General features: G+C 39.6%; 1 protein-coding gene across 1 annotated transcript in view; it reads left to right on the plus strand.

Moving 5' to 3' along the window:
- The window catches only part of LOC125460655 (ELKS/Rab6-interacting/CAST family member 1-like), a 730,867-nt gene that overhangs the window by 684,754 nt on the left and 31,075 nt on the right, over positions 1-15,038 (plus strand). The window contains exon 19 of the mRNA XM_059652379.1: positions 1,008-1,199. Within this exon, the coding sequence (XP_059508362.1) occupies positions 1,008-1,199 (192 nt within the window). The remainder of the gene's footprint in view (positions 1-1,007; positions 1,200-15,038) is intronic.

The following is a 15,038-nucleotide window of genomic DNA, read 5'->3' on the forward strand; positions in this document are numbered from 1 at the left end:
TTGCATTTTTTAAGAAGTAGTGATAATAACTGGTATTTTAGTTTCACGAAAGTAAATTTAAGTCTTTCCATTCTACAAGACTGATGTGTTTCAAAGTAACGTCTGAATTGATATATCCATACACGCATACCAATCTGTAGCCACATCTCACCTCAATTTGGTATTTTTTCCAACATACGTATGACCTTTCCTGTCCTGGTGACCCACACTGAACACAAGTCCAAATGTAGACTGAACAATACATAATTAAGTCTCAACTTTACAACTTCTGTATGCTTATTTTCTTTGTTTGGGACAAAATATCCTAATTTTAAATGTCAGCTTTAACTCAATGATAGTACCCTAATTCTGAGTGTGAAAAGTATGGGTTCAAGCCTGGTCCAGAGAACAGACTGTTAACGCAGTGCTGGGAGATATGTTCAGATGCAACAGTGAACCAAGGATTATTTGAAGAAGAGAAGAAAGGTTGTCTCAATATTCTAGCTAATGTTTATTTCTCATGTCTTGAGTCATGAAAGATACTGTACAAAATTTAGGACCTTCTGTTTCTTGTTTGAGAAGAGCAGTTTGGTGATGATGGTGCTGGGAACAGTGTAAAACATTTAAGAATTCGAAATGATCAGAAATTAAACTCTCACATTACAAGTAACAAGCCAAAGGGACATCCTATTTCAAATCATCGCATCTTCATTGTTCTAAAAATGTTTGTGATTGTTTTCATGCTGCCTTGATTTTGTTGCTTTTGTTTTGGTAGGAAGCCTTGGGTCATTCCGTAATTTTTAGTGAAACGTTGGGTGTTAGTAACTCATTATTTCATGTTCTTTCTTTTTCATTTTGGTATGTGGCTGCATTGCAGAGTTTATGCCTTATGCCTCTCATGCTTCAGTTGAAACTTTGTGGTGATGGCTTCCAGAATTTACTTATTCTCAATGGTGGTGGCCACGTTCACTGTTGCAACACATACCTAATGTTGATGGCTTGTTCCAACCTTCAGTTTTCCTTCCCAGCAGATCATCCAGTCACTATTAGAACTGAACCAGAACCGCAGTAAACTGAAGCTGTACATAAGACACCTCACATCTCTGTGTCAGGACCGTGACTCTCAGATTCTTCAAGGATTGACACCACCCCCAGCATATGGAATTGACAACAACAGGGCGATGTGGGAGGAAGGGTTGCAGAAGATGAGCTCAGAGCAGGTAAGTAAAATGTAATAATACATATTCAAGCATGTTTTAGTTTATTCTGCTCTGCATTCTGTTGATATTTGCTGTAGATTTCCTCCCTAATCCATTGTCACATCTACCAATCTAGTATCCAGAATAAGGTAGGTGAGCTTGCAGCATGGATAGGTACCTGGGACTTCGATGTTGTGGCCATTTCGGAGACATAGATAGAGCAAGGTCAGAACTGGGTGTTGCAGGTTCCAGGGTTTAGATCTTTCATAAAGATCAGGGAAGGTGATAAAAGAGGGAGAGGTGTGGGTTTGTTAGTCAAGGACAGTATAACGGTGGCTGAAAGAATTTTTGACAAGGACTCGTCTACTGAGGTGGTATGGGCTGAGGTCAGAAACAGGAGAGGAGAGGTCACACTGCTGGAAGTTTTTTTATAGGCCTCTGCAAAGTTCCAGGGATGTGGAGGAAAGGATTGGCAAAACGATTCTGGGCAGGAGTGAAAGGAACAGGGTGGTCATTATGGGAGACTTTAACTTGCCCAACATTGACTGGAAATGCTATAACTCTAGTACATCGGATGGATCAGTTTCTGTCCAATGTGTGCAGGAGGGTTTCCTGACACAGTATGTCAAAGGGCCCACAAGAGGGGAGGCCACACTGGACATGTACTTGGTAATGAACCAGGCCAGTGTTTGATTTAGTGGTAGGTGAGCACTTTGGAGAGAGCGACCATAATTCGGTTACATTTACTCTAGCGATGGAAAGGGATAGGAACATGCCACAGGGCAAGAGTTATAGACGAGGGAAGGGCAATTTTAATGCGATTAGGCAAGACTTAGGAGGCATAGATTGGGGTAGCAAAGTGCAGGGGATGGGGACAATCGAAATGTGGAGCTGGTTTAAGGAACAGATATTGCGTGTCCTTGATAGGTATGTTCCTGTCAGGCAGGAAGGAAGTGATAAGGTAAGGGAACCGTGGTTTACTAAAGAAATTGTGTCTCTTGTTAAGCGGAAGACAGAGGCTTATGTGACGTTGAGACGAGATGTTTCAGATGATGCGATGGAGAGTTACAGATTAGCTAGGAAGGATTTAAAGACAGAGTTAAGAAGAGCAAGGAGGGGACACGAGCAGACATTAGCAGATAGAATAAAGGAGAACCCTAAAGCTTTCTATAGGTATGTGAGGAATAAGAGGATGACTAGGGTAGGAATAGGTCCAGTCAAAGACAGAAGTGGGAAGTTGTGTGTGGACCCTGTGGAGATCGGAGAGGTGCTAAACAAATATTTCTTATCTGTTTTCACTCAGGAAAAAGAGAATATTGTAGAGGAGAAGACTGAGATATGGGCTATGAGACTTGAAAGGATTGAGGTTCGTAAGGAGGAGGTGTTATCAATTGTAGAAGGTGTGAAGGCAAATGGATCACCTGGGCCGGCTGGGATTTTTCTGAGGATTCTCTGGGAAGCTAGGGAGGAGATGGCGGAGCCTTTGGCCTTGATCTTTGAGTCCTCATTGTCTACAGGTTTAGTACCAGAGGAATGGAGGATTGCAAATGTTGTGCCCTTGTTCAAGAAGGGCAGTAGAGATGACCCAGGTAATTACAGACCAGTGAGCCTTACGTCTGTTGTAGGAAAAGTTTTGGAATGGATTATAAGAGATAGGATTTATAGTAATCTAGCAAGCAACAATTTGATTGGAGATAGTCAACATGGATTCATCAAGGGCAGGCCATGTCTCACAAACCTCATTGAGTTTTTTGAGAAGGTGACCAAGCATGTGGATGAGGGTAGGGCAGTTGACGTGGTGTACGTGGACTTTAATAAAGCCTTTGATAAGGTTCCACATGGCTATTGGAGAAAATGTGGAGGCATGGGATTGAGGGAGATTTAGCCGTTTGGATTATAAACTGGCTTTCTGTAAGAAGGCAACAAGTGGTGGTTGATGGAAAATATTCAGCCTGGAGTCCGGTTACTAGTGGTGTGCCACAAGGATATGTTTTGGGACCACTATTGTTTGTCATTTTCCCAAATGACTTGGACGCAGGCATAGGTGGATGGGTTAGTAAGTTTGCAGATGACACTAAAGTCAGTGGAGTGGTGGACAGTGTGGAAGAATGTTGCAGGTTGCAGGGAAACTTGGATAAACTGCAGAATTGGGCTGAAAAGTGACAAATGGAGTTCAGTGCAGATAAATGTGAGGTGATTCACTTTGGGAAGAATAATAGGAAGGCAGAATACTGGGTCAATGGAAAGATTCTTGGTAGTGTGGATGTGCAGAGGGATCTTGGTGTCCATGTACATCGATCCCTGAAAGTTGCCACCCAGGTTGATAGTGCTGTTAAGGAGGCTTACGGTGTGTTAGGTTTTATTGCTAGAGGGATTGAGTTCCGGAACCGTGATGTCATTCTGCAACTGTACAGAACACTAGTGCAGCCTCACTTGGAATATTGCATACAGTGCTAGTCGCCCCGTTACAGGAAGGATGTGGAAGCATTAGAAAAGGTGCAGAGGAGATTGACCAGGATGTTGCCTGGACTGGAGCGAAGGTCTTATGACGAAAGGCTGAGCGACTTGGGTCTGTTCTCATTGGAGAGAAGGAGGCTAAGAGGGGATTTAATAGAGACGTACAAGATGATCAGAAGATTAGATAGGGTGGACAGTGAGAGTCTTTTTCCTAGGATGATGACGTCAGCTTGTACAAGGGGGCATAGCTGCAAACTGAGGGGTGATAGATTTAAGACAGATGTCAGAGGCAGGTTCTTTACTCAAAGAGTGGTAAGGGGGGGTGGAATGCCCTGCCTGCCAATGTAGTTAACTCAGCCACATTAGGGGCATTTAAACAGTCCTTGGATAAACATATGGATGATGATGTGATGGTGTAGGGGGATGGGCTTAGATTAGTTCACAGGTCGGCGCAACATTGAGAGCCGAAGGGCCTGTTCTGCGCTGTATTGTTCTATGTATAATGATTCAAAAACCTATTGAATTGCTAATCTGATAAGTTCATAATATAACACATTTATTTATGCTGCTTAAAAGGTATATTGGAAATGTGATTATTTGAAACAATTTTTGCAATGATCCCAAAGCCAGGACGAGTTTAATCATATTGTGATTTTATGCTATAGCAGGGATCCAGTAAACTATAAAAAAGCCCCAGGGTGCTTTCCTCATTTCTAATATACATGTCAACACATTTAGCTGGTCTGATGTCACAACAGTTACAACAATATGCTGCCCATTAAGTTCCCAAATTCCCAGGATTTTGTTAGGAGATGAACTGACATGTTTTCCTTTGAAGCGTAGATTGGTGATAGCAAGAACAGAACGTTTCAGTGAACTGGAGGTGCTCGGGTATATTCTGCTATGTTTAGTGATACAGTTATATCTTGTGCCAAAGATCCTTAACGGAAATGAGAATGATTTTGTTGATTTCAACACAGTTACTGATATCATTATTCAAGCCAGTTTATACTCATCAGTGACAAAGCAAATGCAGTCATGGGATGATTTCTTGAGATCCATGTGATAAACACATAATTTCGTTTACTTTGACTTTGGTCATTGCTGGTGAGTAAGTGGAAAAGAAATACGACATTAGAGAGCATTTATGTCTGTACTTGACCTTTAATTTTCTTGGAATATTGCTGCAAATCTGTATGGCTTACCTCAGTGATATAGCATCCATTGCATTTGCAAGACAATGTAAGTTTTCTTGATATTTCTGAGATACCCAACAATATAGCTGTTAAAAAGCTGTTTTCTTTCAATCTGTAATTATTGTAAAGTAGGTTTATGATATATTATGATTTAGGATCTTGAACTGGAAAGTAGATAAAAGGAATACATTTTTGTTTTCGGCTCTGTAAATGTGATTTTTTTAAACAAAGGTCAGAAAGTCATTTTGAGCACTGAACTAAAGACAGCTTTTCCAAGAAAATGTGTGACTTAAATTCAATGACTCAGTTAGCTACCTGGAGAGTTAATTGCTGAATCTTTGTAGAGTTAAGTTTTATGATACTGAAACAGATGGTGAGGGGCCAGTGATAGATTGAGTTCAGAAGAACAAATGTAATCATAACAGGAAGGCTTTTTCTTAGTTTTGCAGAATTCTGCACACTGTGAATGTTTAGTTTGTAGGTGGGCTGTGAAAGTGGGAGAAATCTTTAGACTTCAGAATTAGAAAGATCTGCCTCGGCCATCTGAGCTGTAAAGAAGTCTTTCGGCCATCAAGTCTAAAAAGAAACCTAAAGCTGCTTTTACTTGGAATACTGCGTCCAGTTCTGGGCGCCCTATTAGCAAGGTCATTGGGGACATTTAAGAGACTGCTGGACATGTATATGGTCACAGAAATTTGAGGGTGCATACATGAGGATCAATGGTCGGCACAACATTGTGGGCTGAAGGGCCTGTTCTGTGCTGTACTGTTCTATGTTCTATGTTCTAATGAAGGGCTGAAAAGAGTCACTTGAGTCAGAATATAAACAGTTAAGGAAGGGATGGTACCTCACTGGGATTGTGTGACCAAAGAATATTGTTGGGAAAAGGGATGAATCGTTTTTCTTTTATATTAAGGTATTTTTAAATGGTTTGTTACATATATATTCAATGTTTTTCTATTGTTTAGTAAACCTCTTTTTTTAATTAGAAGAGATTGCAATCTTGTGAATATGTTCAGTAGAGGACCAGCATGGTGACCAAACTGCAGATGTATGATCTATCAGACCAAGTTTCACCCTAGGCTCTGACTTATGCAGTATTACCATCATCTGTGCTCATAACACCATCCAGCATTTTGCAAAATGTCTTCACTTTTCATTTATCTGGAGAATATGAAAAGACGTGAATAAAAATGAATAGCCACGTTTTTGATCATCACAAGGGACCTTATGAGAAAGATCAGATGGATAAGCGTTATTGAAATCAGTGCAGAAACAGTATGGTTTCATGTTTGTAAGTAAGACCTATATTTGTGAGAGAGTGTTGCACAGAAACATTGGGCTGAGTCTAAGTTGTGATGAGTTTTTTGTAGAGATTTTCCCTAGTGAGATTTTTTGCCATATCTTACTAAACCTGCCTCATTAATGGACTATTTTCCCCTATGACATCCTTCACATTTGATTCCAGCCCCATCTTAACATATGCCACTGCCAGAATAGCTTGCCAATCTGCAGATATCCCAGAATTCACCAGCATTCTTTGTGCCCATACCATGAACATTGCTAATAATGAGCTACTCTGTAAAGTATTGACACTTGCCCTAGGCATGGCAGACAGGGGAAATTGGTCCTTCCCTTGGCAGGTAAGACCTGGAGCTCCTGCTGGATAGAGTGATGAAGACATGGAACTTCCCTTTTCTCCATGGCCAACAGAAGAGGCCACAACACCAGACGTGGTCCAAGATTGCCACCAGATTCTCAGCTGTCTGGAGGAATGCACAGCAATATAGGAAATAAATCAAAGACCTTCTTCACTCCTTCAGCATAAGTATATTCTCTCCAATTCCTCAAATCCCCACCAACACTGCTACTGTATCCACCTTCCATCAAGGTACATGCTCTACCACTCTCACAATTGCCTACAGCATCTTCCTACTCACCGTCACCCAACAACCCTTGACTGCATGAACCCTGCAGGCCCTCTGACTTGCCTAATTACCAGGGGGCAGAAAGTACCTTGATGGGCATTGCACTGCCCGACATTCAGCTCCTTACCCATTGACAATGCTGGGGCATTAAGAGGTGTGTTTTGTCCTGGTGAGGCCTTGGGATTATTTTTAAGCTGGTACAATTGAAGCAGCCTAAGTAGGTGTTGTCAAGCTATCATAGATCAAGGATTTTTAGTTAGCTTTCAGCAGTTGCTGCTGTGGGCTTGAAGAAGTGGAAGCTATATTTCCTTGTCTCCATTGCAGCCAGGAGCTGGGGGTTCTCTTCCTTGGCTGCTGGGTTGCATGTAAGACAAAATCTGATTTCTGAATTTGCCTTTTTAACCAAAGGGTGTGTTTATGGAATGCTACTATAATGAAACAGTTAGTTAGTAATAGTTACTGTATGTATTATTCTAAGTTCTTGTTTCTTTTATCATATTTTAACTATAGCTTTTGAATAAATTGTGTTTTGCCTAATGTTGTGTAATTTGACCAGTCAAATTGCATCTGGAACACATCTCTTTACATTTGCCTTTAATATAAGAAAAAGTTACAGTCTAGGCCACCTTCATAAAATATAATAAGACAGTCCGGTCTAGTCCATAAAATCCCTAAAGTGGAGAAGATCCTGAATCTGACTGCCCATTTGGCTGGGACATATATCAAACATTGTTCTTTACTAAAAGTACCAGCATTCCCAGACCTCTGGCTATTTCCCCTGGACTATGTTTCTATGATTTGACTGAGGCCTGCTGATGGCATCGTTTATGTCAGGGTTAAACAGCAAGGCAAGACGGAAGCAATACAGGCCTATATTCCTGGCTGAGGGGCGTAGCATTAAAAAAAAGCAAAGCAGGGATATTGTGAGCATCCACACAGGTTCAGAGTGAGCAAATGCTATGAAAGCAAGTGCAGAACCCAGAGATGTGGGCTGGTCCAGTCCATGAGCTGGGTGTGTCTCACAGAGCATAACATGTCCTTTTGAGAGTATTACAATGATGGTTGCTAGTGCAGCATGGAAGTGCAGAAGCATCCTGTAAGTACATCAAGGATGAGCCATGAGGGTCCTAGAGACTAGCATGTGTCAGATGTTAATGTCAGTGGATGTGGGATGTGTTTGCCTTGATGCCCATTGAACATGCCCTGAGCTGTTGGTGCCGACAGGCCAACACAGAGGTCTTTTGGGGCAAGTGGTGAGCTGGAGTCGCCATACACCAGCTAACTACCATGCTGAGATTTTGCAATATCTAGCTTGTTGGCAGGTTTGATGAGATGGAAAGCTATACATAAATGAGGAGAGCTAGACTGCCAACAAGTAGTAATTCCTCTCAGTTGGCAACTTGCTGCTGCCTCAGAAGAAATTTACTACACTGTTTGTCAATTGCATAGCAGATGGTGTGAATTATTCCTGACGCCATCCGATTCTGCAGAAATCTCATCATAGCCCACATCGTTGATACCCCAACAGATTCTATTCAGTGTTTCAGTACCACCTAAATCTTAAGTTATATTCTGTTAACCGCAATAACATTTATTTATCCAGTCACTTTAACACAACAAAACATCCTGAGACACTTTGCAAATAGCATTATGATGCAAGGTAAGACACCAAACCACCTAGGAAGATTTTAGGTCTGATAACCAAAAGTATGGTCAAAGAGTTGGTATTTAACCACCTAAAGTGCAAATTTAGCAAATCAGAAAGGTCTTAAAATAAAGGCATGTATAATTTATAACTATTATTAGCCTAGAATTTAGCTTATTGTCAAAGCCATTTTAACCTCAACATTGATTGCTGTGATTAAAACTGTCATAGATTTAGAATAATTTCTATTTTTAGGATTTAGTAGTCGTCTTTTATGAGCAATTCTTTCAATTGTTTAAAATTAGGACTATCCATGCTGCCAATTTGATTTCAACATTGTGGCATTCATTGTCAGGATCAGGCACTCCCTAATCCAGTATTGTGCAGCTGGAAGCAGAACACAGCTCCCTCTAATCTGCCTCAACAACATGGCCTAATCGAAACTATAGAAGATAGATCTCCAGATAGAAGTTACAAATTGCATTGCACATGTGTGAGTCACAGACTGGAGATGTGCTTGCCTTGTTTTTATTCTTTCATTGGATGTGAGCATTTCTGCCAAAGCTAGGATTTGTTGTCCATCCCTAAGTGACCTTGGGAAGGTGGTGGTGAGCCACCTTCTTGAGGTGTAGATGCACTCACAGTGCTATTAAAACAAGAATTCGAGGAATTTAACCCAGTGACAGTGAAGGAACTGTAAATTCAATCCTTTAATCTGACGCCTAACCTGCTACTTGAGCTTAAACATTATGATATATTGTAGTATTAGTGTTTTGGACTCACCAGCCAGGCAAAACCACCTGTCAGTGCCTACTCTGCCAAAGATTTCCAGAACCCTGTTGGTTTCAAGAAGTAACGTCCCATTCTTCTAAATTCCAGAGAGTAAAGAGGTGCAATTTACTTGGTTGCCCTTCACAGGCAAAATTCCTCATTCCAAAAACCAATCTAATTAATCTTGGCTGCACTGTCTTAGGTATAAATGTATTGTTTCTTAGATGTAGAGACAAAACCTGCACATACTATTCAAAGTGTGGTTTCACATAAACTATTTCTAGTTGTAGGAAGGTTTCCTTATTCTTGTATTCTAATCTCTTTGCAAAAGAGATCAAATCTGCCTTTTGTCTTAGACTTCCTAACCAGAATGCTGCCTTGCTGTGATCCATTTACTAGTCTACACAAGTCTGCCTCAACATCAGTATTTAAAATTTAATAAGAAAATGAAAACAATTTTTATTATCAAAGTGAATAACATAACACCCCCCACATTAGTGTTCACCTACAACTTTGTTGTAAACTCACTAGATCTCTTAAAATCCCTTTGTCTCTCACTGTCAGACTTCTCTATCCCCTTTCTTGAATAGTAGTAATATTACAACTTCTAATTTGCTGGGACCATTTTAGAGACTAGGAACTTTTGGTAAAGCTTGACCAGGTGCATCCACTATCTCTGCAGCTATTTATTTTGGAAGCCAAGGTTGTAGGCCATCAAGACTGGGGAGTTGTTGTCTTTTAGTCCCGTCTCTGCTAATGTTAATTGACTTAAATTCCTCTCTCTTATTAGTCCCTAGGTTATACTCTATTTCAGATGTATAATTTGTCATGAAAACAGAAACAAAATATTTATTCAATGCTTCCGCTGTTTCCTTATTCCCTTTAATATTTTCTCCAGACTGCCTCTAAGGGCCCAGCCTTTATTTTAGCTACAACATGTAATACACTTGTAAAAGCTCTAACAATCAGTTTTTATGTTCCAGGCTACTTTGCTTTCATTCTGTTTTGTCTCATTTCAATAGCATTTAGTCACCCTTCGCTGGTTTCTAAAACTATCCCAATCCTTAACCTTTATACTATTCTTTGCAGCACTTAATCCAATATTATTTACTATAACCTAGTATGTTATACGGTTGTACAAAGCATTTAATAAGAAATAATTAGAGTGTGTAACGAAGGCAATGCAATAATTGTGGAGGAACTTAATCTTCACCAATGAATGAAAACTAGACAAATCTATTTGATACAGATTGTTTGGAAGGTGTAATTGTGAAGTGTTTTCATGACAGTTTCTAGAACAATACTTGTGGAAGCAAGCTGGAATAAAGCTATTATAGAGCTAGTATTCAAGGTTTAATAGTTATCTCATGGTGAAAGAAATCCTATGGGAAAGGATATTTATAATACAACTGAATTCCACATTAAGTTTGATGCCATATATGAATCCAAAATAAGAAGATTAAACTTAAGCAAAGCTACCTACATCAGTGGGAGAGGTGACTACGTCGATGACATTAGCCAGTTGATCTGTCTCATCTATGTGGTTGGAAATACATATCTATAATTATGCATTTGTGAAGATCTGGATGATATCGAACTTCTTGGTTTAAAAAATCTTTTTTGTACCACCAGTTTGAAAGGAATCCATCTGTTTTCTTGGAAATGAGGTCAAGAGTTTAATGCTAGTTCTAATCCACCTGCTGATTACAGAAAGTAAAATATTTTGTAAAAATATCCAAGCAAAGCTTTTAGGGATGAAGTTTGTAGCCCATCATTGCTGGAAAATCTAGCTTTGGAAGAGATTATGCAGACACCTGTGCTGATGGTTGTCTAGCAAGCATTTTTGGACTTGACTTTCTGTTTCAAAAACCTAGGAGCTTTATGAGGAGGGAAACAACATCTAAAGCAGTAATGCAGCCGTAAGAGTATATCTCTCTCTGTAGTATGTGGGAACTTAATAAAGTTTCTGCTCTTCAGTATTTTGATTAACAAGTGACAAGCTGAACTATAACCATTATCCAAAAACTTGGATCCAGCTTGATTTCCATCAGACTAAATCCTTGATTGGAAGCTGTTCCATTGGTAGGCAGCAGTTCAATTCTATCATGTTTTATCCTTCAATTTCAAACCATTGGATAGTAAAGGTGTTTCTATTTCTGTTTCTAAAATAACACCTTTGCAGAGTTTTATTGTCTTTTCTGCTGTGTAAGAGTGTCTGGTTTGGGATTAAAACAGGATATATATCTAATTCCAAATAATAGCTTAGATGTTGCCTGGTTTTGCCACTTGTTTTTAAGAGTTTTATAGAAAAATGAATTTTTTTGAGTTAGTTAAAGAAGCCCGGTGAAAGCTTCTTTCATTCTCGATGGCAATAGAAAAAAGAAACAATTTGCCATTTTGGTAATTAAATCAAAAAATTGCACTACTGTTGCAACTCATGGATTAGTGGGTCTTGATTACCAACACATTCATCCTATCACAGTTGTAACAAGGTGAAGATTAAACTCCCACACAATTATTATCACGTCTTTGTTACAAGCTCAAAATGCTCTTACTCAGTGGTCTGCCTAATGGTATAACTACTGTTGGGTGGTCTCCAAATTATTCTCACCACCGTTTTCAAACTCTTTCTAACTTCCAGCCTTACTGATTTGACTTCCTGATCTTCCGAACCTAGGTCTTTTCTTATTGTTGCCCTTGTGTCACGGCAATTCTTCATCCTTTTCTATCCTGTCTGGCTTTCTGTCATGACAAGTATCCTAGAATATCTATTTCCCAATTATTATCTTGTTACATGATGTCTAGTCCATTTGATTAAGACATTGTGGTTTTAGTTTATCAACATAGGCTGAATTTACAAAAGTAAATAAAAGATCATCACTGACACCAGATGGAAAGTCTGCGTTTTAAGGTGGCTCAGGGAAAGGCTGACCATTTCTTCGCCGGGGGAGAGTCACTTTGGATAGCTTTCAGGTCATGATGGCCATTTTAAAAGTTCTTTCGTAAAGTTCTGAGGTATAATGCTAATGCGATTGGGGAGGAACTAATTGCTCTTTCAGGAGGAATGCAAAATGCATTGTGGAAAAGGCAACAAGATATTTATTATAAACAGAAAAGATTGGAAATACAAAGCAGGCTAACCATTATCTCTAAAGCACAAAGATACGCTCTATGTAGACTGTGAACTCTTCGCCAGAAGTCTACATAATTATCATTAGAAATGTGATTTACTCATCCAAACTGTGAGTAGATATTCTGAATAACATAGCAAGTGACAGGCAGGCTTTAAATGTACTAACAGTGAAGCTGATATGTAGATCTGTCGCATGATTTATCACAAGGCTGAAAATACTGCACACAGCAGTCACAGCACAGCAAACTGTATCTGATTAGAAATCAGATTTTTCACCAGAGGTCAGCAACCAACTTTGTGAAAAATTTCTGTCAATGGAAATTTCCACTCGAGAAAGTAGACAAATCCAGTTGGTAAAAATACTGAGATGATATCAATGTGCATCCTGTCAGAGTCCATCTTTAGGAAACATTACTTTGTACAACGTTAAGGTGATAGATCTTAAGTATCACTCTTAACACTGGGGCTTTGTAGGGATAAAAATTACGAAATGAAACATGGGCCTGTACTTGGTACAAAGAAGCAACAGTGCACTGTCCTCGAACTATGACCATTTGAGGGCAGAGGTTATAGGAAAAAGTATGTTGATACATTTGCAACAAAATTCCCCTCCGATTAGGTAGAAAATTATAGTGTAGTATCATTAACAGTGCAACTTAATGGCCCAAACTTTGAAACTGTAATGATGTTGAAACTGTCAGTGCTTGCTGTCAACACCTGTTTGAAATGAGCAACCACGTCTGGAGTCCTGCAATTCAGAACCATAGAAATGATACAGCTCAAAAGGGGAGGATGGGAGTGCATTCAGCCCATCTTGTCCATGTCAACCCAAAGACACCCAGATGCCATTTCTACTCCCATCTTCCTGCACACTGCTCATAACCGTTAAGCTTACAGCACTTAAGCTGTAGATCCTGGTAATTTCTACAAGAGTTTAAGGTCTCTGCCTCCATCACCAACTCAGGCAGCAAATTCCAAGCACTGCCCACCCTCTGTGTATAGAATTTTATACTCACATCCCATCTAATTCTTCTGCCACTTAGCTTGAATCTATGACCCATGGTTTTTCAACTCTCTGCCAAGGGATACAGTTCCTCCTGTCTATGCTATCTCTACCCATCAGATTTATATCCCTCAATTGTGTCACTCCTCAGCCTTCTCTGTTCCAAGAAAAACAATCCCAACCTCTCCAGTCTCTCATAACTACAATTCTCCAGCCCTGGCAACAATCTACTCTATCTTTGCTGCAGCCTCTCCAGAGTAATTATGTCTTTCCTTAGTGTGGTGGCCAGAACTGCACACAATACTCCAGTTGTGGCCTCACCAGTGTTTTATACATTTCATCATCACATTCCTACTATTGTGTTCTATACCTCTGCCAATGAAGGAGAGCATTCCATATGCCCGTTTTTACAACCTCATCCGGCTTTTCTGCTGTCTTTAGGGACCTCTGTATGATCATGCCAAGATCTCTCACTTCATCTACTCCTCTCGTTATGATCCCATTTATTGTATATTCCCTTTTCACCTCCCTAAATGCATTATCTCACATTTACCAGAGTTGAACTGCATCTGCTATTTTCCTGCCCACTCTACCAACCCTTCTACATCATTTTGGAGCTTACAAATGAGCTCTGCACTGTCTATGATACTGCAAACTTATGTGTAGTCTGCAAATTTCCTAACTGTGCCTCACATGTTCAAACACTTGTGCAGTTAACCACAGAATTCGGTCACTTCTGGCCGTAATTCCACACTTCTCCACAAAGCATGCTTTTGAAATCCTGAAGCTAAATAGAAGTCATCAACATGATGAGAATTTCCACTTTTATCCTATTTTTCTCACTATGAAGGCACTAGAAATAGTTTCATCTTGTTCAATGAGGTGAAATGAATGAAAGAAAGTAATTAAGATCATAATTACTGTTAGCAATCTCTACCATGCTGAATAACTAATTTTATAGGTTTAGAATGTTACATTTCTCCATTATGGTTTAAAAGATTATACATATTTAAAAATGATAAAGTTTGTGTGCAATATTTCTACCTCTTGTATTTGTCCCAATATTTCTTTCCTGTAAAACAATTTTAAAAATGATAAATAGTGCATTTTACTCACTAGTTTGCTGTATATGAGCACTCTTCAACATGATTGGATGCTTACCCTACTTAATAGCATCACTTTGACTAGGCGTTTGGAGATCCTTTTGACCTCCAGATTTATGTCTGGCAATTTTAAATTTATTATCCAGAGATTGCTTGCTCCTTGTGGGCAGTTTTCTTTCAGATAACTGAAAAATGTCATTGAACAGAAAATGCAGGCCAATATTCTACTGCCTCCTGTGACGTAGAGGTGATACCACTATTGATCATGTGCACTAATCATAAACCTCACTAACATATGCCACTTAACAACTCGCTGGCAAGTGAAATGTTAAATGGCGTTACTTGGTATAATGAGTCTTGTATACTCCATGTGTAGGGTTTTTAAAGCTTATCACTAAATGTGGGTATCACTGCCTTAGAGCTTACAACTATCCTCCGCACTACCTATGATACGGCGAACTTTTATGTCGTCCGCAGACTTCCTAGGTGTGCCCCACATGTTCAAGCACTTGTGTAGTTAAACACAGAATCCAGTCATTGCTGTCAGTAATTCTACACTTCTCCAGAAGGTGTGCTTTTGAAGTGCTGAATTTATTACCGATCTCTAATTGCCCAAAGGCAGTT

Source organism: Stegostoma tigrinum, chromosome 18 (genome assembly GCF_030684315.1).
Source record: "Stegostoma tigrinum isolate sSteTig4 chromosome 18, sSteTig4.hap1, whole genome shotgun sequence".
Taxonomy (NCBI): Eukaryota; Metazoa; Chordata; class Chondrichthyes; order Orectolobiformes; family Stegostomatidae; genus Stegostoma; species Stegostoma tigrinum.